Source organism: Sus scrofa, chromosome 4, assembly GCF_000003025.6.
Source record: "Sus scrofa isolate TJ Tabasco breed Duroc chromosome 4, Sscrofa11.1, whole genome shotgun sequence".
NCBI classification, from domain to species: Eukaryota; Metazoa; Chordata; class Mammalia; order Artiodactyla; family Suidae; genus Sus; species Sus scrofa.
The window spans coordinates 1,121,842-1,146,214 of record NC_010446.5 but is presented as its reverse complement, the minus strand read 5'-3'; the positions used below and the strand labels follow the sequence as shown (position 1 = coordinate 1,146,214).

The window sequence follows — 24,373 nt, the reverse complement described above, 5'->3', positions numbered from 1 at the left end:
GGCCGCACGCTGTGACCTGTGAGCCAGGCCTGGGCCACACACTTCTGTGCGTCCAAGCAGTTCTGAAACATCTCGGCCACTCTAGCACTGTGACCTTTCCCGAAACAGCCTGCACTGGGACGCACGTGGGCCTGTGTCCCCAGGTGCCTGCGTCCCAGGTGCCTGCCCAGAGCACGGCCACCAGGGGGAGCCAGGGAGGCCGCAAATGGCGGAAGTTAAAGGGAGGGGCGCCGCTCCCCCGATAGCAGGTCACCAGAAACCAATAAACTCCATGCGACAGGACTGCGAGGAAATGTGACATTAAGCCACTCCTGTACTCCACAGCCCCAGGCTCCATCCCAGGCTGCAACTACTATTTAGAACAGGGCTCCAACTACATGACTCTGATTTCGGTTTTTGCTTTCTTTTTTTTTTTTGGCTGCACCCCTGGCATGGGGCAGTTCCCGGGCCTGGCACAGAACTCATGCCACAGCAGCAACTCAAGCTGCTGCAGTGACAACGAGGGCTCCTGCACCCACTGCGCCACCCGGGAAGTCCCCAAACACCTGATCCTAAAGCTTGGGTTCCGTTCACGGCAAACTGATACGCAAATCCTGTCATCGAGCCGGGTGTGTGTTTCCAGCACCAAAGTTTCCAAAAGCAAAACCTACCATGCTTTTTCCATCAGCTTTTTTTTGTTGTTGTTGTTCTACTGGACAAAGGGAGTGATTTACCCTATCATCTGACACAAGGAAGGGGTGGAAAACAGACCAGCGCCTAAAGGAAGCAGCCAGAGCTGCAGGCTGAGGCCGTTTAGGTGACATGCACGCTCTCCTTCGAAAATGATGGGCTTACACTGATTGTCACCTAGTTTACAATTCCTGCCGACGAGATCCTTCATTTAAAATAAAAACCACACAAAAAAAGAGGAGCGAGCGCAGCTGAGGGGCTGGGCCTCAGGACAGCAGCCTACACCCCGGCTGGCACAGAAGGTCCAGGGATTGATTTCCTGCAGGGCAGCAGCTCACGTTACCCCTCGTCCTACGTTCTACCGGATCCTTAGCTTCTGCCTGAGTGAGGGCAGAGACTGGAGGAGAACAGGGAACTCGGGTCCCGGTTCCACAGCCGAGGCCGGACCAGGACAGAGGTGACGTCACTGCCCCTCCCGCCGCCCCAGCATCACCACGTCCGCCTCGCCTCCCGTGGAGAAGAAAGAGACACAGAACCAACCGTACCTGGTATCTTTTGAAACAAAAAACGTGCTTTCTTCTTTCAGACGCTGCTACGGGTCATGAGAAAACAGTGTTACTGAGGATTATGGCCGTGTTGCAGCAAGTGGTTAAAACGCCTGTGAAGACACTAAAAAGACCATCACCAATGTGTCCTGCGTGTGGCCCCTGCGAAGACCAATGTGACCCTCAGGAAGGGACCAGCACCAGTCCAGGCCACCGTGACACCCTGAGCGGGGGGCCGCCTGGTCCTTAAAACCCAGCAAGAGGGAGGTGGCCCCGGGTCAAAGGATTCGAGCTGTGCACCACCCACCCCCTCCCAGGACTGATTCCAAGGCCCGAGCACCACCCGGGCGCAGCGCACCTCCCGAGGCTGGAAATAAACGTCCTCTGAGTGAACACAAAGGGTGAATTTTACAAACCATCCAAATGACGTGGAAACCAAGAAACCCGTAAAAACGATGCAAACAAACCTACGGAAGACGCTTAAGTTTAAAACTGGAAGCTGAACGTAAAGGAAAGAGTCAAACCTGCCCTTTCCCACGCCCTTCCTGACTTTTCTGGTCTGGCCCCTTCACGTTCCGTTTCTTTGGGTTTTTTACTTTCATCTGGTCAGGATTCTCCCTCTTCCTTTAATGAAAGAAATATTTTAATGTGAGTCCCAAGGGAGGAAATGCGAAGCCAACATTGAAATGAGGTCTCACTGGAAGAAACACAAACAGCACAGAAAAGTGACAGGACAGCCCCTCCCCCTCCCCGCCGGACACCAGACTCCTTGCCCGCAGCCCCCTGGGCCGTGTCTGTGCACACACTGTGCCCATCCCGTCTTCCACCAGGGGGGGGACAGGGTCCTTAGACTCGGCCATTTCAAGAGGTGAGGCAGCTCAGTAATTTAAAAATCACAATTAGGGAAGTTCCCAACGTGGCTCAGCAGTAACAAATCCAACTAGTACCCATGAGGGCACAGATTCAATCCCCGGCCTCTCAGTGGGTTAAGGATGTGGCGTTGCCATGAGCTGTGGTGTAGGTCGCAGACACAGCTCAGATGTGGCCTTGCTGTGGCTGTGGTGTAGGCTGGCGGCTGCGGCTCCGATTCACCCCTTAGCCTGGGAACTTCCATATACCGTGGGTGTGGCCCTAAAAAAAAAATAAAAGCACCATTTGCCCAGCAAAGGCCACTTCTCTCCAGAAGTGTTCATTTACCTTGTGGGGACAAGCTTATCCTTCACCGAGAACAGCTTCAAATCGGACGTGTGACCGTCTCCCATCACCTCTTCTGTATCCATAATTGTGTGTCTTCAACTATAAGAAAACACAGAGCTGAGACCATCACAGAGGAGACCAAGGAGGCAGCAGGTCAGTCCTCCAGGAGGTTATCCTGGGCCCACGTGGCTGGGACAGTCCCCCTCTTGTCTTACTCGTGGCTGGTGGTCCCACTGGCTGAGTCTACTTCCCAAACAGCAACAGCGACCTCATCAACCCACAACCAAGAGCAAAGCAAAGGCACACTGCTGGCGAAGTCTCCACAGAGCCGCTGCGCCAGGACATGCCAATCATTCCTGACCCACCATTACAGAATTAGTCTCTCTAGGAACATTCTCCTGTGCTTTATATGTCATCTTGAAATTTTTAAATATCACAATTAACCATCTGAAATGCAAGCATAAACTTCACTGAAAATAGCCCATTTGCCAATTCTGGCTGAGTGAGTCTTCATGACTTCAGATGCATCCGCCAAACAGAAAAGGGGGAAAAAAAAGCTGAAAACTCGAGGTGTTACAAGATGAGCACGAGGAGGCAGGCGATAGGAAAAGGCAGGCGGATCAGGGCTCAGGCGGACAACCGAGCCCCTAAGGTGGACTCCAGAGCGGCCCCAGGCAAGGACTGGAGCCCAGGGAACCCAGCGGAAATGCTCCTGGGAGCGTCGGTCAGGCGCAGGGTGGAAGCAGGAGGCCCCTGCGGGCCACCGCCGCTCCTGCAGGGAAGTAGGGGGGTGCGCCCTCAGGCCGTCCCACCTGCAGCTCTTCGCGGTTCGGACCCACCGCGACCGCAACGACGCCACGAGCCCACCGCCCCGCAATGAGGTCCGCGCGTGCGCAGCGTCGCCCCCACGTGCCGCACCTCGACGCCGCGCGGGGGCCGCTGGGAAGGCAGGCGGTGCAAGTGCGTGGGGGGAGCCTCAAGGGGAGGTGAGGGGCGGGGTGGGGACGTGCCCAGTCGGCAGGGGGCGGGGCGGGGCCTCCGCGGGAGGGGCGGGGCCAGTGAGGGGGCAGCCCCGGCCGAGTCTCCCAGGGGTGTGAGCTCGTGCATGCACCTGCGTGTGGGGCTGTGAGACGGCCCCGTGGGGCATGGATGTGAAGGTGCAGGCCCTGGGGGCAGTGCCAGGTTAGGGACGGTAACAACAGGCTGCCGTTGCATTTAAAGCCACGAATGGGCCTCGATGGGCAGGACGGTCTCGAGGAAGGGAGCCTCGCAGGACACCCATTGCCTGGTGCAATGAGGGCCGGCAGTGCAGATGGCCGCTGAGGATCGTGGGAGGTGGAACAGGAGGAGTTGGGGGGGGGGGGTTGTCCTCTGACCCTAAAGCCCCATCACAGTTAAACGGCCTAAAAGCACACTTTTGGGGGGAACGGTGGCGATGGTTAAAACATGCTCCCCGTTTTACAATTTGGTGCGTTTGTTTGAGGTTATTAAAGACGCCGTTTGCCTGCCTTCTTAACAAATGGACGTTAGGTAAATAGCTGTTTTCCTGCTTTGGTGAGTAATGGCCAGTCGGAAGCCTTCTGTCGCGTCGACGGCCTCACACACTGCCAGCTGAGCATGTGATGCGGCGGCTTTGCATAAAGATGGCATCTCATCTACAATTGCGCCTGGATTTGCTCAAGCCCCACGGAAGCCGAACTCATTTTATTCCGAACGCCAGAGGAACGATAACCAAAAAAGGATACCATGAAGGCGACATCTATCATATGCTTCTTAAAAAACCCCGTTGTCAGCATCAGCGACAATGGCATTACCGCTCAGTCACTGAGATTAAAAATTAGTCATACGTGGAAAATAGAAACAGGTTTTCAGGGAAAAGGAAGCTTTGGTTCCACTGAATTATGCCCCTTTTTTGCTTGGTAAATAAATGATGCATATTTTCTGATGATACATACTTTCGGAGGTAGCTATGTCGAGGTGGTCCTGGGTTTGGGGTAGGAGCTTTGTTGTCTGTTGACTGACTGGGCAGGTGTCAAAAAATTTTTATAAATTATACCCCAAACTGTGTGACAGCATGATATTCAGTTGTGACATTAGAGTTACCTCCACCCAGAATCTGAATCTTCCTGCATTAGGTCACAAATGAAGGAGTCCTGGAAATTACGCATTTTTCTTCCAGCTAGCAAGGCTGCCCATGCCCTCTCACCCCTTAAACCTGCTCAAACCCGCCCTCCGCCTTCTGTGCAGCCACAGGACAGCTGGAGCCCCCGCCCGGCCGAGCCCCAGCCCTGTCCTTAGCCATCCCCCCCACCTCCCCCACCCCCCACCCCCGCTCCTGGGACCTGCAGCAAGCTTCCTGGGCCCGTCCTCAGCGGGGGCCTTGCTTCCTCAGTCACCGACACGCAGAAACGGCCCACAGGGGGCATCCACTTCCTCCCACCTCGGATCCTGCCTCCTGCCCATCCCTCTGCCTTCTCCTGTTACTGTGGTTGGACTGTTTGTCCCTGTGTTAAAGGCCAGCCTGCCCCTCGGTCGTCCCGACCCCACAGCCAGCTGCTCGCAGTCCTATCCCCCCACCCCAGAACAGAACACCCCAGACGTGTACCCACTTCTCTGTCTCCCTTTTCATCCCCGTCAAAGCAGCCCCTTGTCCCTACCCGCTGCTGGGACGGCTCCCCCACATTCCCCAGCTTTATCCCGCTGACGTGTGCAGCATGAGACATGCCTCAGTCATCGGCTCTCCTGGGACCCCATCCCCCGCAAGGTTTCTGGGTGGCTTTTGAGCCAGCCCTGCCGCTCCTCCTCTTCCTGGCCTGCCCGGCCCTCTGTCCATGACTGTTCCAGCACACGTGGCTCTGCCGCAGCATGCTCCCCACCTGGCTGTGGGATCTGCTGCAGAGGACGGCGGGACGTGGGGAGAGAGCCACGCAGGGACTCCAGCCGTCTGCCCACAGTCAGACCAGTACATGCCAGCTACTCACACCGAAGCTCTGGGCAGCTCTGGGTGTCCTCACCTCCTGCTGTTCTAAGGGTGGAACTAGGTCCCCAAAGTGGCCAGAAAAATGCCCACGGAGCCGGGCTACTCTGCCAAATTTACAAGGACAGTAATTGGCTCCCCCCTTTCCTTGGACTTCACCCCAAAACATGCCATCTTCACTGCTTGGAGAGAGACACCCCCCTCCCTCCCCACGTGGACACGCAGCACCTTCGTGTCGGGAGGAGGAGAGCGCAGACCTGGCCCGGGAAGGGCCCGCGTGTGGTGGGCATCCAGGGCCCACAGAGCCCCTCCCACCGGGGTCCATGGCCGGAAGCCCCAAAGATAGACTGTGGACCTCTCTCTGTTCCCCGGCGGCTTTTATATGTGCCCTCTGCAAGCCAAGGCTCTCCGTGGCCCTTTGTCCCCAACTGATTCTCAACTCGCTTTTAAATAAGAATGAATATGAATGTCTGTTCCCTGAGCCTTTGACAGCCCTGAACTGGCCCCGTGACTTGCGTGGGATTGATGGCCCCGTCTCACCAGGAAGCCGGGGGCATCTTCTACTGAAGGCGGTTTCCAAAAGATGAATGGCTTTCTCACGACCACAAAATTGTTGATTGTATTTACAAACAATTCCTTTTTCACGTTCCGTTGACTCTTCTCCAGCGTTGGTCCCTTGGTGACACCCGCACGGCTGATGCATCGGAGGCTATTACCACCATTGATTAAGGCTTCCCGTGGTCCTGCGCTGCCTGATCCCCCATTTGTCACAGACAAGTGGCTCACCCCCAGCAGTATATCATGCTCCCTTCGGGCGTCACGGCTATTTATTCTTCAGTGTATGTCGCGGCCCCTCTCAGTACAGGCAGGTACCAAAACTCCAGAATCTCCACGTGCCACAACCGTGAGCAAACACATGAGTCATGGAATTCTTTGCCAGTCCTGTGCCTCCAGAGCCTGACTCCTCTGCCCCTCGTTCGGAAAAAAATGCAAATGTAAATAAACAGTGTCGGCAACGTCCCTCGTAGAGACTTGGGACCAGAAAGAAAGCCGACGGAAGTGCCACCGCCTTCACCAAGTCACTGGACATTTAGCTTTGAACTGAAGGACCCCAAACCCAGTCCGCTGCCAGGGGCCACTGGGGTCGTATTCGGGTTTTGTTTGTCTGTTATTGTGTCAACGCCGACGTTTTCACTTGGCAGCCGTGATTTCAAAATGCAGGGTCACAGGGGCCGGCGGTGCCCATTCACGTTCAAGCGTGACGCCTCACAGGCATTCTCTCTCCACCCCTGGGACAGGCTGCTGCCCCTTTATCCTTGTCACCGCTTCACACTACCAACCCCTCAAACACCTGCCTGTCCGAAGCCTCACAGGTGTGTGCCCTGGTGCCCGGTCTGCCCTTCCCTGCCTCCTGGTGCAGCACACCAGGTTTTCACACACGTTGTCCCTTATATCCGGGGTGTGACGCCACCAGCTGTTGGTCCCCAGCCTGACACCTGCACTTCAACACGCACCTCTCCAGCAGAGAGCCTGGAAGCCGGAAAACTACCTTCCCAGACTCCCTGCCCGCTGGGTTCCAGCGAGACCTCGGGGAGAGCCGTGCTGGGGAGGCAAAGGCAGTGGCACAGGTGGCAGCAGCCCTGGCTCCCGGGTGCACACTCCTGGATTTTGCAGTGTCTGCAGGAGCCCCGCCTGGTGGGCTCTGGGCAAGCCCGCCTCCCGCCTCTGCTTCTCCAGACACCCCATGCTTTTGTGCCAATCCCTGTATTCAACCCCAGATCCCAGCAACGCCAGATCCGAGCCACGGATCTGCAACCTACACTGCAACTCTGATCCTTAATCCACTGAGCGAGGCCAAGGATCGAACCTGAATCCTCATGATTACTAGTCAGTTTCGTTACTGCTGAGGCACAACGGGAATGCCAACATTCTGAATGAAAAAATTCCCAGTTTGTATTTCTGGGATTTTTTTTTTTAAGCAATTAATCTTGGGAGTTCCCCGTCGCACTGTGGATTAAAGATCCAGCATTGCCTACAGCTGTGGTTCGGATTCAGTCTAGGAACCTCCACATGCCACAGGTGCAGCCGGAAAAAATAAATAAATCAAAGCAATTAATCCTTTTTGTTTTGTTTTTTGTCTTTTTAGGGCTGCACCTGTGGCCTGTGGAGGTTCCCAGGCTAGGGGTCGAATTGGAGCTGTAGCCACTAACCTACACCACAGCCACAGCAACACCAGATCCAAGCCTCGTCTGCGACCTACACCACAGCTCACAGCAACACTGGATCCTTAACCCACTGAGCGAGGCCAGGGATTGCGCACCCACAAGCTCATGGTTCTTGGTCGGGTTCATTTCCACTGCGCCGCAACGGGAACTCGAAAGCAATTATTCTTTAAATGGTCTCCTAGTCTGCTCAGGCTGCCATCAGAAAAATATCACAGGCTGGGCGGCTTAAACAACAGAAATCTATTTTCTCACAGTATTGGAGGCTGAAGCCAAGATCAAGGTGCCGGAGTTCCTGTTGTGGCTCAGTGGTTAATGAATCCATCTAGGAATCATGAGGTTTCGGGTTCGATCCCCGGCCTTGCTCAGTGGGTTAAGGATCCGGTGTTGCCATGAGCTGTGGTGTAGGTGGCAGACACGGCTTGGATCCCGCATTGCTGTGGCTCTGGCGTAGGCCAGCAGCTACAGCTCTGATTAGACCCCTAGCCTGGGGACCTCCATATGCCGGGGGAGTGGCCCCAGAAAAGGCAAAAAGACCAAAAAAAAAAAAAAAAATCAAGGTGCTGATTCAGTTCCTCCTCATCTCCCTGGTTGGCAGACCCCCTGGCTGTGTCCTCGGGGCGGAGATGGGGGAGAAAGGTCAGGCTTTGGCGCCTTTTTCTCTAGTGACGTTGGTAATGCCGCCGCGGGGGCCCCACCCCCACGACCTCCTCTAACCCTAAACCCCTCCCAGCCCGGTCACCTTGGGCCTGTGGATGACGACACAGGAATCTGGGAGGGGGCACAATTCAATCCATAACATACAGTAGCTTAAAACTAGCTACCTTAAAAAAATCCCCCAAGGGCGCAGTGGGTCGGGCATCTGGCTGGCTTGTCACTACAGGGCCTTGAGTGGCTGCTGTGGTGCAGGTTGGATCCCTGGCCTGGGAATGTCCACATGCCCTGAGTGCAGCCAAAAAAATACTAGCTACCTTTCCAAATTTTCTAATTGTTTTTTTCTTTCCTTTTTCGGGACGTACCTACAGCATGTGGAGGTCTGCAGGCTGGGGGTTGAACTGGAGTGACAGCTACCGGCCTACTAAGCCATAATGGGAACTCCTCTAATTAGTTCTAACAGTTTTCTGGGTTGAGTTCAGTCCCAATTTTCTTGGGATTTTAAATTATGTAACCAAGAGTTCCCGCCGTGGCTCAGTGGTTAACGAATCTGACTAGGAACCATGAGGTTTCGGGTTCGATCCCTGGCTTCGATCAGTGGGTGAAGGATCCGGCGTTGCCGTGAGCTGTGGTGTAGGTCGCAGACGCAGCTCGGATCCCGCGTTGCTGGGGCTGTGGCGTACGCTGGCGGCTACAGCTCCAATTACACCCCAGCCTGGGAACCTCCAGTGCCGCCAGTGCGGCCCTAGAAAAGGCAAAAAGACAAAAAAAAAAAAAAAAAAAAAAAAAAGTAATCATGTCATCTGAACCTAAAGAGAATTTTGTCTCCTTTCCCCTAATACTTGGTTTTCTTGCATTATTTCCCTAACTTAAAAGCCTTCCGGGGAGTTCCTGCTGTGGCTCGGCTGTAAGGAACCCAACCAGTGTCTGTGAGGACACGGGTTTGATCCCTGTCTCGCTCAGTGGGTGAAGGATCCGGTGTTGCCCTGAGCTTCAGTGTAGGCTGCAGATGTGGCTTGGATTCCGAGTTGCTGTGGCTGTGGTGTAAACCGGCAGCTAAAGCTCGGATTTCACCCCTAGCCTGGAAATCTCCATATGCTGAGGGTATGGCCCTGGGGGGAAAAAAAGAGAGAAAAAAACCCCCAAAACTACTCTGAAGAACCATCGTAGTAGCAAGCATTCATATCTTGTTCCTGATTTAAATGCCAGTGCTGGAGTTCCTGTCCTGGCTCAGTGGTTAAGAAACCTGGTTAGGAACCATGAGGTTGCGGGTTTGATCCCTGGCCTTGCTCGGTGGGTTAATGATCCAGTATTGCCATGAGCTATGGTGTAGGCCGGCAGCTGCAGCTCCAATTCGACCCCTAGCTTAGGAACCTCCATATGCCATGGGTGCAGCCCTAAAAAGACAACAATAAGTAAATAAATAAATGTCAATGGTTTTAAAATTCCAATATGTAACATAGTCATTATCTGTAGTATTTGATACACTGTCTTCATCAAATGTAGACAGCTCCTTCTCTTTCTGTTTTAATGTTTGTTTGTTTGTTTTGTTTTTTCGTCTTTTTAGGACTGCACCTGCAGTGTATGAAGGTTCCCAGGCTAGGGGTCTAATGGGAGCTGTAGCCACAGGCCTACACCACAGCCACAGCAACATCAGATCCAAGCCGAGTCTGCGACCTACACCACAGCTCACGGCAACGCCAGATCCTTAACCCACTGAGCGAGGCCAGGGATCAAACCTGTGTCCTCACGGACACTGTCTGGTTCTTAACCCACGAGCTGCAACAGGAACTTGGGTGTGGGACAATTTGGGCTTCAGACATCAGCAAGCCCAACTCCAAGTGACTGAGAAGGAGAAGAGACTGGTTATGTCCCCAAACCCAAAGTCAGGGGAGCAGGGCCAGGGCTCTCTGCCACCCTCGGGTTCCCCCACAAGCCTCGGGGTGGCATGCGGCCACGACAGCTCCAGGGTGGGGGTCGGGGGAGGTCACCCTCCCAGGAGCCCCCTGAAGACTCCCATCTTGTCCAACTGGCCACAGCTGCATCCTCAGCCCCCGGGCGTCAGGTGACCACCGGCTGAAGGAAGGGGACTAAGGGGACCAGTGTGGCTCGCTGTGTCCCGCCAGCATTTGGGGCTGGATGGTGACTGTGCAGCAGTTCCCTGGCGTGGCAGGTGCTTAACCTCCCCCAGCTCCTGACCCACACAGCCCCCAACATGGTTCCCACCCTGCCGTGACAACCCAGAGGCGCCAGCAGGGTCTCTGCCCTCTGGGGCTGCTTGGCCATCCTTCCCTGAGCCTGTGAATTCTGTAGTGACCGGGGAGGGGCAACTGGACAGGACCCGCCAACAACAGGATCTGTCATTGAGCTGCGTGGGTGAAATCAGGGCAGTGTCCCCACGTCTAAGGAGACGTGGGCACCTTACCCTGGCCGGCTGCTCCATGGCCCTCGGTGCCCTCCACAGGCTGGGGGCCTTTGAGCAGCACAGCAAGCAGCTGTTATCTGGACTGGACGGACTTGGGGCGCCTGGCGCCCCTCTCAGCACCTGATTCCACGGTCATTGGTCTCCTCGCTCCCCCCTTCCCATGTGTGTTTGGGTACAGAGTCGCCCGTCTTCTCTGGCCCGGCCCGTCTACTGGCACAACGTCCTCCCATGGTCTGTGCCAGCTCCCCGTCTCGCTCATCGCTCTCTTTCCTTTCTGAATGTGGTGTATTTGTGCTTTCACTCCAACGCGGCCACTCCTTCTGGGAAGCCAAGCCCACTCCGGGCTCTCCTGCCAGACAGAACCCCCACTGCGTTCGGGCAGCAAGGCCGACACCTCCCCAGCCTCTCCCGCAGCTACGTGTGGCCAGGTGACAAAGGTCTGGGGGAGCTTTGGGGACATCTGGCTTTCCTCCTGCTCCGCCTTCCTCCCTGGAAATGAGCCCAGGGGAGGAGCAACGTGGCCTCCCCTCGAGACCGAAGGTCACGGCTCAGGGCCTCCAGGGCCTCACGCCTCTCAGTCTCAAGCAGTCAGAGGCGAAGCCCAGCCGAGAGAATCTCTGTCCCAGACTGCGCCTCTGAGGGACTGACCAACTTTTTTGGTCTTCTTAGGGCCACACCCGCAGCATATGGAGGTTCCCAGGCTAGGGGTCTCATCGGAGCTACAGCTGCCAGCCTACACCACAGCCACAGCCACACAGGTTCCAAGCTGCATCTGCAGCCTACACCACAGCTTGTGGCAATGCTGGATTCTCAACCCACCGAGCGAGGCCAGGGATCAAACCCAAATCCTCAAAGACACAATGTCGGGTCTGTAACCCGCAGGGCCACAACAAGCATTCCTAGCTTTTCCTCTTTAGCTTTTTCTTCCTCCTATTTTCTTGGCTGAGAATACTTATTTCACATATACATCATATCATATAGTAATAAGCTCCCATAAAATGAAAGATTTTGGGGGGGGCAGGGAGGTCCCAGGCCAGGAATCAAACCCACACCACAGCAGGACCCCAGCCACGGCAGCGACAACACCAGATCCTTAGCCGCTGTGCCACAAAGGAACTCCGCTTTGGGATGCTTCTTCTTGTCAACTCCTAGACACCCACTCTTGAAAAACACAAGCTTTAGGACTGTCTGGTTATAGAAGATGCAGCGTCGCACCAACCTTAGCTCTACAGGAACCACTCGGCCAAAGAGGAGCCTCCTCCAGAGCCCCGCTGCCCTCCCCGAGGCGACCTCCCCTAAGTCGCTGAGCTGCCAATGCGGTGTTGAATTCCACCATTGCAAATTCCGCAATTCCACCCACAAGCGTCTGCCTCTGGAATTCTGCTTCTAATTCAGGCCTTATCTATTGATTTAGCCTCAGGAGGACGAGGCGCTTCTCTCACCCACTTCTTCACCTTTCACCTCTCCCCTCCCCACAGAAACTCGTAAAAGCTGTCCAGGGTCAAGATGCCACAGGACAGTGGTACACCGCTGAGTCAGGTCAAATACGTCTCTGGTTATTTTTTATTTTCCCGGGAGTTAACGATTCCCTTATTTCGTAGTTATTGTTGCAGATGGCCAGGGCGGCCCAAGCAGCTCAGCTCACAGGATTTGCAGGATCAAGCAAGAGCCTGTGGGGAAGAACGGAGGCGTGGCAGGAACCCAGGTGATGGCGAAGATGGCAAGGCTGGAACTTTAGGGCAACGTGATAAAGATTAGCCGCGTTACTGCTTATGCTCTGGTGTTCCTGCCCCTACAAGGGGTGTGTTCTTCCCTGAGGTGAGCCGGGCATGAAACGAGCGTGTTCCAGAGTCATCATACCTGGAGAAGTCAGGAAAGGACCCGGACGCTGGGGCAAACCCACCAGGAGAGCAGGGCACGGAAAGAGTCCAATTCTGGAAGCAGGCCAGCTCTGCAGGCAGGCTGGTCCCGGAGGCAAGTCAGTTCTAGAAGCGGGCTGTGAAAGTAAGATGATTCGGGAAGCAGATTGTACTGGCGAGTTCTGCAGCAGGTTCTTGGGGTGGGTTTTGGACGTTCTGAAGGGTGGGCTCCAGAGGCGGGTTCCAGGGGCAGGTTCTGGAAGCAGGATCTAGAGGCATGGCAATGGAGCGCCGACCGCTGTTAGCACTGTGGCCAGGCCGAAGCCTGGGTCCCGACGCAGAGAGAAAAGCGGACATCGAGACCTGCACGGGCGCTTGTTCCAGCAAAACTGTTAACCACCCCTTGGCGAATCTTTACGAGCGGCGCCCCGAGGCCCCGCCGCTGGGCGGGTGAAACCCGCGTTGCCCAGGGCCCTGCGCCGCGCCTTGTTTTTCCCTTTTCCGCCGCCGGCGGTTGCCAGGGGCGACCGCATCCCCCTCCACCCCCCGCCTCCGGGCTCCTCGGGCGCAGGCGGGCGGGGTCTGGCCGCGAAGCCACCTCCCTCGGGCTCTGGTTGGCCGAAGCTTCCGTCTGTCAGAGTCGCTGCCGCCGCCGATTGGACAAGTTTCGCACGCCCGGCGGCTAGCGCCCCGCCTCTCCACCCGGCCTGGCGGCCACCGGGAGAAGAGTACAGTGCGGGATCCCGCGCGCCGGGGGTCCCTGCGCCGGGATCGGCTTCCAGGTGGGCGTGGCCCGAGCAGCGGGCGGCGATGGTCCCCGAGGAGAGGCCAGATGGCCAGGCCGCTGGCGAGGAGAGCACTCAGCTGCAGGCGGCTGGCAGCTCCCGCAAGGTGGGCGCGCCCGGGGGCAGGGGGCGCCGGGAGGAGGGGTCCCAGACCCAGCCGGCTCCTGTGGCTGTCTGCCACCGGCGGGGCTGTGGAGCCCACGCTGGCTTTTCCCGTCTGAGCGCACCGCTAGTGTCGGGGGCGGGGGCGGACCCACCCGGTCCCCGAGAATCTCACTCGCCCCTAGAGGCAAGGTGGTCTTACTGCTGGGGAACCCAGGGCTCCATGCGGAGCCAGAGCCGGGTTGGCTGGCTGGCTGCCTGTGCTCCTCTCTCTCCCTCCTGTTTGGGGACACACACCCCCACCTCCGCCCTGCGCTTACCAGAAACCGGTGGGAGCGCCAGCCCAGCTTGTGGTTTTCTCCAATGCTCCAGGAACCGCTTCTGTGGCAGCGATTGGGCTTGGGTCCGTTGCAGCCCGTGGCCCTCATGTTTGCTCCTCGTGCCTGGCACTCGTTTCCTAGCTTTGCTCTCTTCCCTAGGGCCATTCAACTTTGCCCCGGGGCACTCATCTCTTGATGAAAGGCCTAGAGACAGGCGGCTGAAGCTTCCTGGGTATAGGAAGTGGCTGGAGGACTTCCCATCTGGGTGTTTGTCTCTCCTCACCCGCACCTCTGCCTCCTTCTGAAGTCTGATCGCTGGGGGGGTTGGGGGGGTTGGAGACCTTTGGAGTCTGTGTTCGGGAAAGAGGAGGCACCCTGGCTGTCTCACTCTGCAGCCCGGAGCCCGGTTCTCCCCTGGGGGTCACCGTGAGGCTGCCCCAGTGCTTATTCCAGGCTTTGGGCATCCATATCCACGAGGGGTTTCAGTCCCATGCCACCTGCCTGGTGGGGGCATGCGGCCTGGCCCTGCCCACCGTCCTGCAGGTTTGTTCCTAGACCCGTGCTGGCATAGCTATCCCCACACTTTGCCAGCTCTGGCCACTGCCCATGGCATTTTTCTCCTGGGGATTCTGGGGGATCCACTAGACCCTCACCCGTCGGGGCCACAGCAGTGAGGGTGTGTTGGGGTCGCTGCCTTATCAGAGGTGGGGGTTCTGCCATAAGTGGGCGAGCTGGCAGATCCCTTTACCACTTGTGAGAGTGGCTCTCAGCCCGCCCAGGTTACACAACCAGCCTGCTGCCAGCAGGGAGAGTTAGGGTGGCAAGGCTTTGAGGGGTGCTGGCCGCAGAGCTCCCTGGAGACCCCGCGGTCTCCGGCCTCCAACACTTCTCTCCAGGAGTCCTTGACACAGGAGACCAAATGAACTGTGTCGAGTGCGGCCCTGCTCCCCAGGCGGATGGCCATGCTGTCCTCCACAGCCCTGAGAACCTGCTGGAGCTCTGCAGTGGGACCTTGGGAGGGAGAGGGGTGTGGCTTCGGCGGGGCCTGCCCCTGCCTCTGAGTCTCAGGCCTCCTGGCAGGGGGTGACTGCTCACACCCTGGGCTCATCCCTCCTGAGCCCGGAGTGGGCACAGGAGGCACCACAGAGAAGGGCCTGTGGGAAGACAGCCAGCCAGCAGGGCGGAGCGGGGAGGGGGAGGCTGTGTTGTCTTGTCCCTTCTTGGTGCCATCGGGACACCAGCCCTCGTCCACCTCCAGATGAGGGCCTGCCCGGGGCTCCAGAGGGGGAGTCCTCCTGGCTGATTGCTCTCTATCCCGTTGGTCAGTGGGGTGCAGGTTCTCTCCTCAACACCTAGGACCGCTTGGAAGCCTTCTGTCTTTCAAGTCCCAGAAGAATGCCTCCTCCTGTAGGAAGTCCTCCTTGACTGACCTCTCCGGAGAATGCTGGTGTCTGGAGATGTTGGGCTGTTGTCCAAGGTGGCCGTGCACCAGGAGCCTTGTTTAGAGTGCCCCCCGCGTGGGGCCGGGACAGGCTGGAGTCCCCACGGGGTCTGAAACGGCCGTGTGTGTGTGTGTGTGTGTGACCACAGGGCACGCTTCCTCTGAAAGATCGCTCTTCGTGAGCACCTTGGCTGTCACCCCCCCACCTAAACACGTGTGGCCTGGAGTAACTGCGAGGGCGAGATGGGTCGTGGGGGTCACGCCAGGAATTCGCAAGTGCTGGAGGACGTGTGCTGGGCGGGCGGTCGGCTGTCTCCTGGTGGGGGCTCCAGGCTGGGCTGCTGAGTCCCAGAGCCCCAGCAGATGTGCCCAACTTCTTCCTGGGGCCCCGTCCTTCCAGGCCCGGCCCCCATGACTGCGGCCTCTCTGCAGGGCTGTGATCAGCTGGCGCAGATGCAGCGGGACCCCCTGCAGAGCCGCAGGGCCCGGATCCACCAGCAGATCAACAAAGAGCTACGGATGCGGACAGGGGCCGAGAACCTGTACAGGTGCGTGCTGGCTGCCTGGGGTACCAGCTGCCACCCCTGCCCCACAGGAGAGCGGTGCCGCGTTCCCAGAGGCCCCTGCGAGCCAGGCCCACCCTGCGTAAAGGAGGCAGGGCAGTGACCCCGGTGGCTGCCTGTTCTCGGTCCACATGTGAGTCCGTGACTGTGGCTTCCCAGGAGGCAGGGCTGGCTCTCCCACTAGGGGCTGGGGCAGCCAGCTCCCACCTTGGGGGGCCTCACTGGCAGGGGTGAGCTCAGTGCCGGCAGAGTGCCATGCTGGGCTGGAGCAGGTATCCACACCCCACGCGGTGTGGGAGACTCCAATGCACATGGTGACCAGCTGGGGCACTTTTTAGCGGCAGGTGACAGGCGTCCCAAGGCTGAGGACCCGGGAAACAGTCCTTCCGACTGGGGAGGTGCATGGCAGCATGTGTGCCCAGCTCTTCACACATGCCTGGGCTACAGGTGATGGCCCGAGGCCCAGGCCTGCTCAAGCCACAGCCAGTGAGCACAGAGCCAGCTCCAGGACAGGGCTCTGGGGGGCCCTCCTTTTCCTTAGCAGCCCCGCCTTCCTAGGGACCCCCCCCCCGCCCCTCGGGCAGCCACAGAGAGGGTCTGACCCCCACCCCTCCAGGGAAGTTGGCTTCCATTGCTGTGGGGGGCAGCTGTGTGCTGCGTCCTGGGGAGGGAGGTGGCAGAGGCCACTCATGCCCTGGGAGTCCTGCCTCTGATGCGATGTGCTCGGGCCAGTGTCATGACACGCACGTGTGGACAGGAATCCGCGGGAACCACAGGGGGTTTCAGAGAAGGGTGAGGTCATCTGGTGAGTCCTGGACCCCGGACCCCGCTGCTGTCCCCCTAAGGGTCTGAGCCCGCTGGCTCGTCACTCTGGGAGTGGGCTCTGGCGCCCAGGCTGGCGCAGGGGTCCATCTGCAGAGCTGGGGCTTCACCTGAGCCTGGCTGCCCCCAGGGCCACCAGCAATGCCCAGGTCAGAGAGACCGTGGCCCTGGAGCTGAGCTACGTCAACTCCAGCCTGCAGCTGCTGAAGGAGGAGCTGGAGGGGCTCGATGGCAACGCCGATGCCGAGCAGCCTGAGAGGTGAGTGTGCGTGCTCGTCGGATGGAGGATGGACCCTACGCCTAACCCCAACCGACCACGACGCACGTTTGGGGGGACGTGATCCAGCACAGCACGAGGGGGTGCGTGTGTACCAGAATCAGGAGAGGTGTGGCACCTGTAGCAGGAGCAGTAGCCGGGGACGCTGGCCCCTGGGCCAGCAGGTCCACCTTGGAGCCTGAGTTCTGTCCTTCTAGTTCCAGTGACGGGATCGCTGTCCCCATGATCCCCCTGGGGCTGAAGGAGACCAAACAGCTGGACTGGGCCACACCCCTGAAGGTGGGTACTGGCCTTGAGCTCCGGGGTCTGGGGGTCTCGCAGGCCTCCCGGTCCAGCCTGCTCATTGAGCCCTCGGAGACTCTGAGGCCCGGAAGGAAGAAGGGTCTGACCCGGAGCTGCCAGGCCCCCCAGGCTGCAGGGGTTCAGATCCAGTGGGCTCTGCACCCTGGGAAGGGTGTCAGCTACAGGGTCCCTGTCTCGCTCTGAGAGTCCTGCTGGCAGGAGGCCACCCCCTCCAGTCAGCCCGTGCTGAGAAACCCAACTCGTTGCAGGGTCCTAGTGGGGGCTCAGGAGCCAGGCCGCCCCAGGCAGCTTGCCCACTAGGCCCAGGGGGAGGCCACCTTGGCCCTTGGACTCAGTGTCCTGGCCTGTCAGGGGGAGGGGGTTGATGAGGACATTCCAGTAGGAACATCGCTGGGTCTTGGGGCGGGGGGGGGCAGCCCCATCATTGTGCACCCCAGCCTCAGCCCTCCTCCGGGGCCCCCCTGCCCCGCGTTGGTCTGGGAGACACCGGGCAGTGTGGCACCTGTCCCTCCGAACCAGGAGCTGATCTCAGAGCACTTCGGAGAGGACAGCGCCTCCTATGAGGCCGAAGTCAGGGAGCTGGAGGACCTACGGCAGGTGGGTGGGGTCCTCCCAGCCACAGGTGAAAGATCCATCAAGGCAGGACGGTGAGGCTCAGTCCCCACCCAGGGCAGCTCCTCGAACACCGGGAAGTTCTGTCCTCTGGCTGCTCGGTCCGGTCCCCCTCGGGGACCCTGCCGGAGCCTCTTGCCCCAGGGCCCTATACTGTCCCCTGGGGTGGCATATGTGGTCCCCAGCAGCCCCAGGGCAGGCAGGTGTGGCCATGTTCACCCCAAGACGCCGGGGTGTTCCCGTGGGGCTGTGCATCCAGGGGGTTCCAGGCTGGGCTGGGCTGGGCTGGTGGGACCCAGGCGACTTCTTCCCGGCAGGCGACGCGGACCCCCAGCCGGAGCGAGGCGGGTCTGGAACTGCTCACGGCCTACTACCACCAGCTCTGCTTCCTGGAGGCTCGCTTCGCCACCCCTGCCAGGAACCTCGGGCCGCTCTTCCACTGGTAGGGGCAGGGTGGGTGGGCGCCCTGGGCCACGCCCGGGACTCCCCGCTGCCGTGAACTCTGCCCAGCCTGACCCAACCCTGCAGGTACGACTCACTGACCGGGGTTCCAGCCCAGCAGCGGGCCCTGGCCTTCGAGAAGGGCAGTGTGCTTTTCAACATCGGCGCCCTCCACACCCAGATGGGCGCCCGCCAGGACCGCTCCAGCCCGCAGGGCACCAGCCGCGCCGTGGAGGCCTTTCGGAGGGCTGCTGGTGAGGGCGCCCAGACCCTGGCCCACAGCTGTTCCCTGCTTCCAGGCGCTTGTGGCAGAGCCACGTCTCTGTGGCCGGGGTGTGGGGGCGGGGAGGAGGGCGCCCCAGCCTGAGAGGCTCAGCACACGGAGGGGCGCAGAGGGCGCTCCTCCAGCCTGCGCTGGGGCAGCCCTGCTGCGCCGCTGCGAGCCCCCTCCCCCCCGCAGGGGTCTTCAGCCTCCTGCGGGAGAACTTCTCCCACGCGCCCAGCCCGGACATGAGCCCTGGGTCGCTCTTGGTGCTGGAGCAGCTCATGACGGCTCAGGCCCAGGAGTGCGTCTTCGAGGGCCTCTCGCTGCAGCCCCCCGCGGCCCCCCACACCTGCCTGGCCCAGCTGCACCTGGCTCAGGAGGCCGCCCAGGTGAGGTGGGGAGCCCGCATCCCGGGAAAACGGGCCGCCAGCTGCAGTTGCTCAATGGGCAGCAGGCCTGGGTCAGGGGTGCTGGCTGGAGCTGAGGGGCCCAGGGGGCTCCCAAAGCCAGCTGTTGTCCTGGGCTCTGTGGGGCTGGTCAGGCCCCCAGGGTCCTGAGTCCCTGCTTCTGGGGCCACACTGGGGTCAGGCACTCAGCTCGGCACGGGGCGTGGGGCAGGGCAGCTGCTGGGACTCGGGTGGGCGGCGGGGCGGGCGGCTGCTGCTCACGGGAGGCCCCACTGTCCCGTGTGTGCCAGCAGGTGGCGGCCGAGTACCGGCTGGTGCACCAGACCATGGTCCAGCCCCCCGTCCGGGACTACGTGCCCTTCTCCTGGACCACCCTGGTGCTTGTGAAGGCCGAGTACTTCCGGGCCCTGGCCCACTACCAGGCGGCCCTGGCCCTGTGCGACGGCCCCCGTGAGTGCCCTGCCCCGCGTGCCCAGTGCCCGCAGGCTCTGGGCACCCGTGGCTCACCGCCCTCTCTGACCCCCAGCGGCGGCCGAGGTGGAGCTCCCAGCCCTGGAGCAGGTCTTCCTCGGGCCCCCAGCCCCGTCTGAGCCCAGGGCCCCCGCCCTGCCCCAGGAGTGGGAGGAGCGCAGGAAGCTGGGTGAGGCGGCCACCAGAGGAGGGTGGGGCGCGGGGGCCCCAGGGACGGGGGAGAAATGACCCACTCCATCCTTCATTCCCACGGGGTCTCCAGCCGACCTGGATACCCTTTGCCTGGTGGGTGATGCCCTGGGTGAGGGTGGTGTTCTGGGCTGGCGGGGGCAACGTGGGAGGCAGCTCCTCCTGGTCCTGTCGGGGGGGCCCTCAGGATGAGCCAGAAGCCCTCACCTGCCCTCCTCTGGCTGCATCTGGGGGTGGGGGCGGCAGGGGCCCGGCCTGGAAGGGCCAGGCGGGCAGCGTGTGGCGGCTCGGTCCTGTGCAGGCAAGGCCCACCTGAAGCGGGCCATCCTGGGCCAGGAGGAGGCACTGCGGCTGCACGCCGTGTGCCGGGCGCTGCGCAGGGTGGACCTGCTGCAGGTCGTGCTGGCCCAGGCGCTGCAGCGCTCACTGGCCAAGTACTCGGAGCTCGACCTCGAGGACGACTTCTTCGAGGCCACCGAGGCCCCTGACATCCGGCGTGAGTGGCCAGGCCCCTGGGGGGGGGCGGGTGTTGCGGCCAATTACCTCCCAGTCCCCACGGAGCTGGAGCTGCAGCCCTCAAAGGAGCAGGGCAGCTGGGAGAAGCCCGCCCCGGCGGCGGCTCGCTCCCTGGCCCCCTCCACCCCTCCCCCTCCCCACACCTGGTTCCTGCCCCCCCAGGCGGGGCGGCGCAGAAACACCCAGGCCTCCCCTGGGGCTCCTGATTGGCAGGGGCGCAGCCGGGCCCCGCGGGTCCGCAAGGGGTCCAAGGTGCACGGGCCGCGCTGGGGTCACCCACTGTGCTCTGGCCGAGGGGCCCCGACCACGTCTCAGGGCTCTGGAGCCGTGAGCCTTGGGCTGAGCCCTGCCCTTCGCCCTCAGCCAAGACGCAGCAGAGGCCGGAGGGCAGAGCCCCCAGCGTCTCCCAGGTGAAGGTGGCTGACATCTTCCACCGGCTGGTGAGCACCCTCCCAGGCACCCCCGACCCTGGCTCTGCCCTCCGTGGTGGCCTCACCCCCCAGGGTTTCTGCCCCGGATGCAGGGCGGGGGCCCGGGGCTCCAGGCCAGGGCTCCTCCAGGTGCGGCAGCCCAGCCAGGCCTCTGACCGCTGACCCCCGCAGGGGCCCCTGTCCGTGTTCTCAGTCAAGAACCGCTGGCGGCTAGCGGGGCCCATCCATGTGGCCCGAGGAGAGGAGGGCTTCGGCTTCACGCTGCGGGGAGACTCGCCCGTTCTCATCGCGGCGGTTGTTCCCGGGGGCCGGGCTGCGGTAAGGGCCCCGCAGGCCGATGGGCCGAGGTGGGCGGGTGGGACCAGCCAGAGGCGAGGCGGGGCCCCTGGAACCCTCCCGTGGCCCTGCAGGCAGCCGGCCTGAAGGAGGGTGGCTACATCGTGTCTGTGAACGGGCAGCCGTGCCGGTGGTGGAAGCACGCGGAGGTGGTGGCCCAGCTGAAGAGTGTGGGCGACGAGGGCGTGAGCCTGCAGGTGGCGACGCTGCTGCCCAGTGCTGAGCCTGGCCCGGTGAGCCCCAGGGGCCTGGGAGGGGGTCCCTACCTCCTGGGCCTGCCTCCAGAAGTCCCAGAGGCCAGGAGGACACTTCCTGCCCGACGGGGCCCCCTGCCCGCCACCAGCCCCACCCTGCTGGAGGCTCCGGCAGAGGCGCTGCTGCCAGAGCCCTGTCCCCTCAGCATGGCTGCCCCCAACGTGTCGCCCCCTCGTCCCTTGTCCCATGCACCAGGCTAGCTACAGGCAAACCAGGCCAGGGCTACTGACCAGTGCCCGTCTCTGTCCCGAGCACAGGGGGACCACCGGCCGGCCCTCGGGGGGCTTCTGAGGAGCCAGAAGGAGTGTGGCTGGGAGACACCAGTGCCCACACGAGCCAGCCCCAGGCCCCTCCTTGGCTGGGGCCGCAAGGCCGGGAGACGCAAGCCAGGAAGACGGTTGTCTGCAGCCCCCTAGCCCCGAGCTGCCCCTGCCCTCACCCTCCAGGGCGCCCAGGGTGGAGTGAGGGGCCGGGCTCTGCCTGCCTGGGACGGAGGACCCGGCTCGTGCCTTCCCCCACCTCAGAAGACCTTCGGGCCAGTTCGCTGCCCACCCAGTGCCCGGGGTGCCCATTCAAGACAGTGTCAGATGAGGTGTATCTGAGCCCAGTGCTGGGGCTGGTGCCACAGCCCCTCGTGGGAAACATCACAGCCGCCCAGGGGCCAGGAGGCCGCCTCCTGGCTGCCCTGTCCACATGTGCCCCGAGTGCCCTCTGGAGGAGGGCAGCTTCCGGGGATGGGTGTCTAGCTACTCCTCTTGGACCCGGAAGGAGCCGACCCCAGAGCCGGGCAGGCAGGGGCCACGAGTTGGCAGCTGGTGCCTGCAGCCCACCCGCACCCACACTGGGCCCCTGAGGCCTCAGCTGAGCTCTCCCCCGCCCCCCAACCTGCCGTTCCCCGTCCACGCCCGCCCACAGAGTTGGGTCTGCCCGGAGCCCAGTGCCTGTTTGGCCCACAGGGACTCCTGGGCACCCCTCAGGCTGGGGCAGCCTCAGCTCCCTTCCTGCCTCCCCACAGCAGTCTGGGGCACCCACAGCACCACCTCCTCTCTGGGTGGAGTCCCAGCCAAGGCCGCGTGCCACCAAGGCACTGTGTTCACTCTCGCTCTGTGCAGGACGGGGAGCCATCCTTGCTCATGTTCTTCCTGCCTCGTGGCCCTGACACCCCTCCTTTACCTGGTGGAGGGTGTAGATGGGACCCAGCCCTGCACCCGCCCGTCTGCCCGGCTGGGCCCAGCCCCCACTCCTCATCAGGCCTGGCTCTGCCCCGCCTCACCCTGCATCCCAGCCTGGGCACATGAGGCTGCTGCTCCAGCCCACAGGCTGGTGTCTGTGAGGCCGGCTCATGCTCCTGCACCCAAGCCCAGCAGAGAGGAGGGGCCCCGGCCCACCCCGGCCCCCTCAGCTGCCCCTCTGGCACCAAACTGGACTCTTCGGATTGAGCCCTCGGTGTCCCCCAGGCCTGCACACTGGCGGTGGCAGAGGGGCACTTTGCCCCAGATCCCACAGACGTGAGACTCAGAGTTGGCCCCAAAGGGAGGGGTGAGGTGGGAGGGGGTGCCCTCACCAGGTTGGGGTGGGGTGGGGGGGTTCCTGGCAGCCACCAGGGGGCAGGCACTGCCCGCTCAAGCGGCTACAGGAGGCAGGGTCTTCGGGCAGCACCGTTTTGGGAAGGGGCAGGCAGCAGACCCAAGAGAGCAGGGACCCCTCTCTGCAGACCCAGGCGCAGCCCGCCCCCCGCCTCTGCAGGCACCATCCTCGCCCCTCCACGGGGCCCCCAGGCTGGAGCAGCCCGGCCATCACCACCTCCCTGAACGTTGGCACAGCTGGGGGAGCAGCGAGTGGGGCTGAGTGTGTGAGGGGTGGGCGAGTGCGGTGAGGAGGGAACGCGCGCTCCTCCTGCCTGAGCCCGGGGACAGGGCATCCAGGTGCGTCCCCCGCCCCCGCCCCTCCTGGGAGAATGCCCCTCTCAGCAGAACCGGCCAAGGTCACCTCGCCACGTATTAATTTGATTAATAAACCTGTGCGTCAAGGAAGCCATTACCCGCTAATCAGGGACGACAGGGCTGGCAGGTCCTGTCCAGGACGACTCGGCAACTTCCCCGCCCCCTGCAGCTGATGTGGACCCCGGGGCGTGAGGGCTGCCACCTGCTCCTGCCCCGTCTGCGGGGAGGGCCCGTTCCCCAAGGCCACGCACCGCCTTCCCGATGTGGACAGCCTGCCTGCCTGCCTGCTCGCCTCCCGGGGCCGGGCGTCAAGGGGAGCCCCAGCTCCCCAGGAAGCAGTGGACCCCCTTTCCAGGTGGGACGTGGGTGCTGAGTGAGAAGCAGACCGACCTGTGTCCCACGGGGCCAGCCGTGGCCTCTGCTCGCCTGAGGCAGCTGTCCCTGGAGGGGGGGGACTGTCCACCCACACCTCGCACCCGAGGATGGACCGGCCTGTCCAACCTTCCTGGCCTCTCCCTAGTGCCCCCGACAGCTGAACTGGCAGCTGGCGGAGTTCTAAGCTGGCTCCGGGAGGCCTCGGGGATGAGGTCACAACCATGGAGCCTGGCAGGACCCCAGTGGTCAGTCGCAGCCTGTCCCCCACCCTAGGGACAATGCTGCACCTCCCTTGGGGCCAGGACTCAGAACAAGAGTGGCCTGAGTGGCCTTCCTGGCGCCCAGGCATGAGCCCTGCCACACACACACCTGCTTTGCAGAGGGTGGCTCGGGGTCATGTCAGTGCCCAGCCCGGCCCAGGAGTGAAGCAGGCGGCTGAGGGGCATCTGCTGGGGGCCTGGCCTGGGCTGGGACAGGGCTGCGCCCTCTGCCTCATGGGCTGGCTCGTGGGTATGTGCGCCTGAGGAGCCGTGTGTCCGCCTGGCCCATCCATGCTGGTCCCCCGCCAGCCTGTCCCCACGGGCGCCGCAGCCGCACTCTGCCCACAGCCTGTGCACCCCGCCCTAGGGCCACACCTTGGGTCACGGCTTTGGTTCCTCGCTTTCTGGTCCACACATCACCGTTGTCACCGTCACGGATGGACAGGGACTGCGCTAGCTCATCCCCCCGCCCCATGAATACCTGGGAAGACGCACCTCCCTGTGCGAGAGTCCCACCCACGTGCCCCCGGGGAGGGAGGGTCAGGCCCAGGAGCTGCCAAGACTGCCCCCTCCCTGGTGCCTCGGAGGCCGGGAGAGCGTGGGCTGAGCGCCTGGGCGCTGACTGGAGGACACACGTGTCCCCAGAAGGCACCTGTGCCCCTGCCCCAGGGAGTGGGCCGCGACCAGCCCAAGGGGCCTCGTCTCGTTTTC

General features: G+C 61.5%; 2 protein-coding genes across 3 annotated transcripts in view; one reads left to right on the top strand and one right to left on the bottom strand.

The window, feature by feature from the left end:
* Nucleotides 1-12,036, bottom strand: part of TOP1MT (topoisomerase (DNA) I, mitochondrial) — a 53,971-nt gene extending 41,935 nt beyond the window's left edge. For both annotated transcript variants that reach the window (XR_002343655.1, XM_013993526.2), the window contains exons 1-4: nucleotides 11,909-12,036; nucleotides 2,412-2,510; nucleotides 1,739-1,838; nucleotides 1,215-1,261 (exon numbers count right to left, since the gene is read on the bottom strand). Coding sequence is in view for 1 of the 2 variants with exons in the window: in XM_013993526.2 (XP_013848980.1) it covers nucleotides 1,215-1,261; nucleotides 1,739-1,838; nucleotides 2,412-2,494 (230 nt within the window). In the remaining variant the exon portion in view is untranslated. The remainder of the gene's footprint in view (nucleotides 1-1,214; nucleotides 1,262-1,738; nucleotides 1,839-2,411; nucleotides 2,511-11,908) is intronic.
* On the top strand, nucleotides 13,185-23,117 carry RHPN1 (rhophilin Rho GTPase binding protein 1). The gene is made up of 15 exons (XM_013993565.2): nucleotides 13,185-13,439; nucleotides 15,629-15,744; nucleotides 16,712-16,840; nucleotides 17,056-17,137; nucleotides 17,681-17,758; nucleotides 18,091-18,215; nucleotides 18,302-18,468; nucleotides 18,675-18,868; nucleotides 19,180-19,336; nucleotides 19,413-19,526; nucleotides 19,848-20,042; nucleotides 20,426-20,502; nucleotides 20,665-20,811; nucleotides 20,904-21,062; nucleotides 21,342-23,117. The coding sequence occupies exons 1-15, from the start codon at nucleotides 13,359-13,361 to the stop codon at nucleotides 21,498-21,500; spliced, it is 1,980 nt and encodes a 659-aa protein (XP_013849019.1). The 5' UTR covers nucleotides 13,185-13,358; the 3' UTR covers nucleotides 21,501-23,117.

What these genes read in the sequence shown, in the direction of transcription:
- RHPN1 (XM_013993565.2), top strand. Translation starts at nt 13,359, where the DNA reads ATGGTCCCCGAGGAGAGGCCAGATGGCCAGGCCGCTGGCGAGGAGAGC. An exon ending in CGGCTGGCAGCTCCCGCAAG is followed by an intron (nt 13,440 to 15,628) that starts GTGGGCGCGCCC and finishes GCCTCTCTGCAG; the next exon opens with GGCTGTGATCAGCTGGCGCA. An exon ending in CGAGGCCCCTGACATCCGGC is followed by an intron (nt 20,043 to 20,425) that starts GTGAGTGGCCAG and finishes CTTCGCCCTCAG; the next exon opens with CCAAGACGCAGCAGAGGCCG.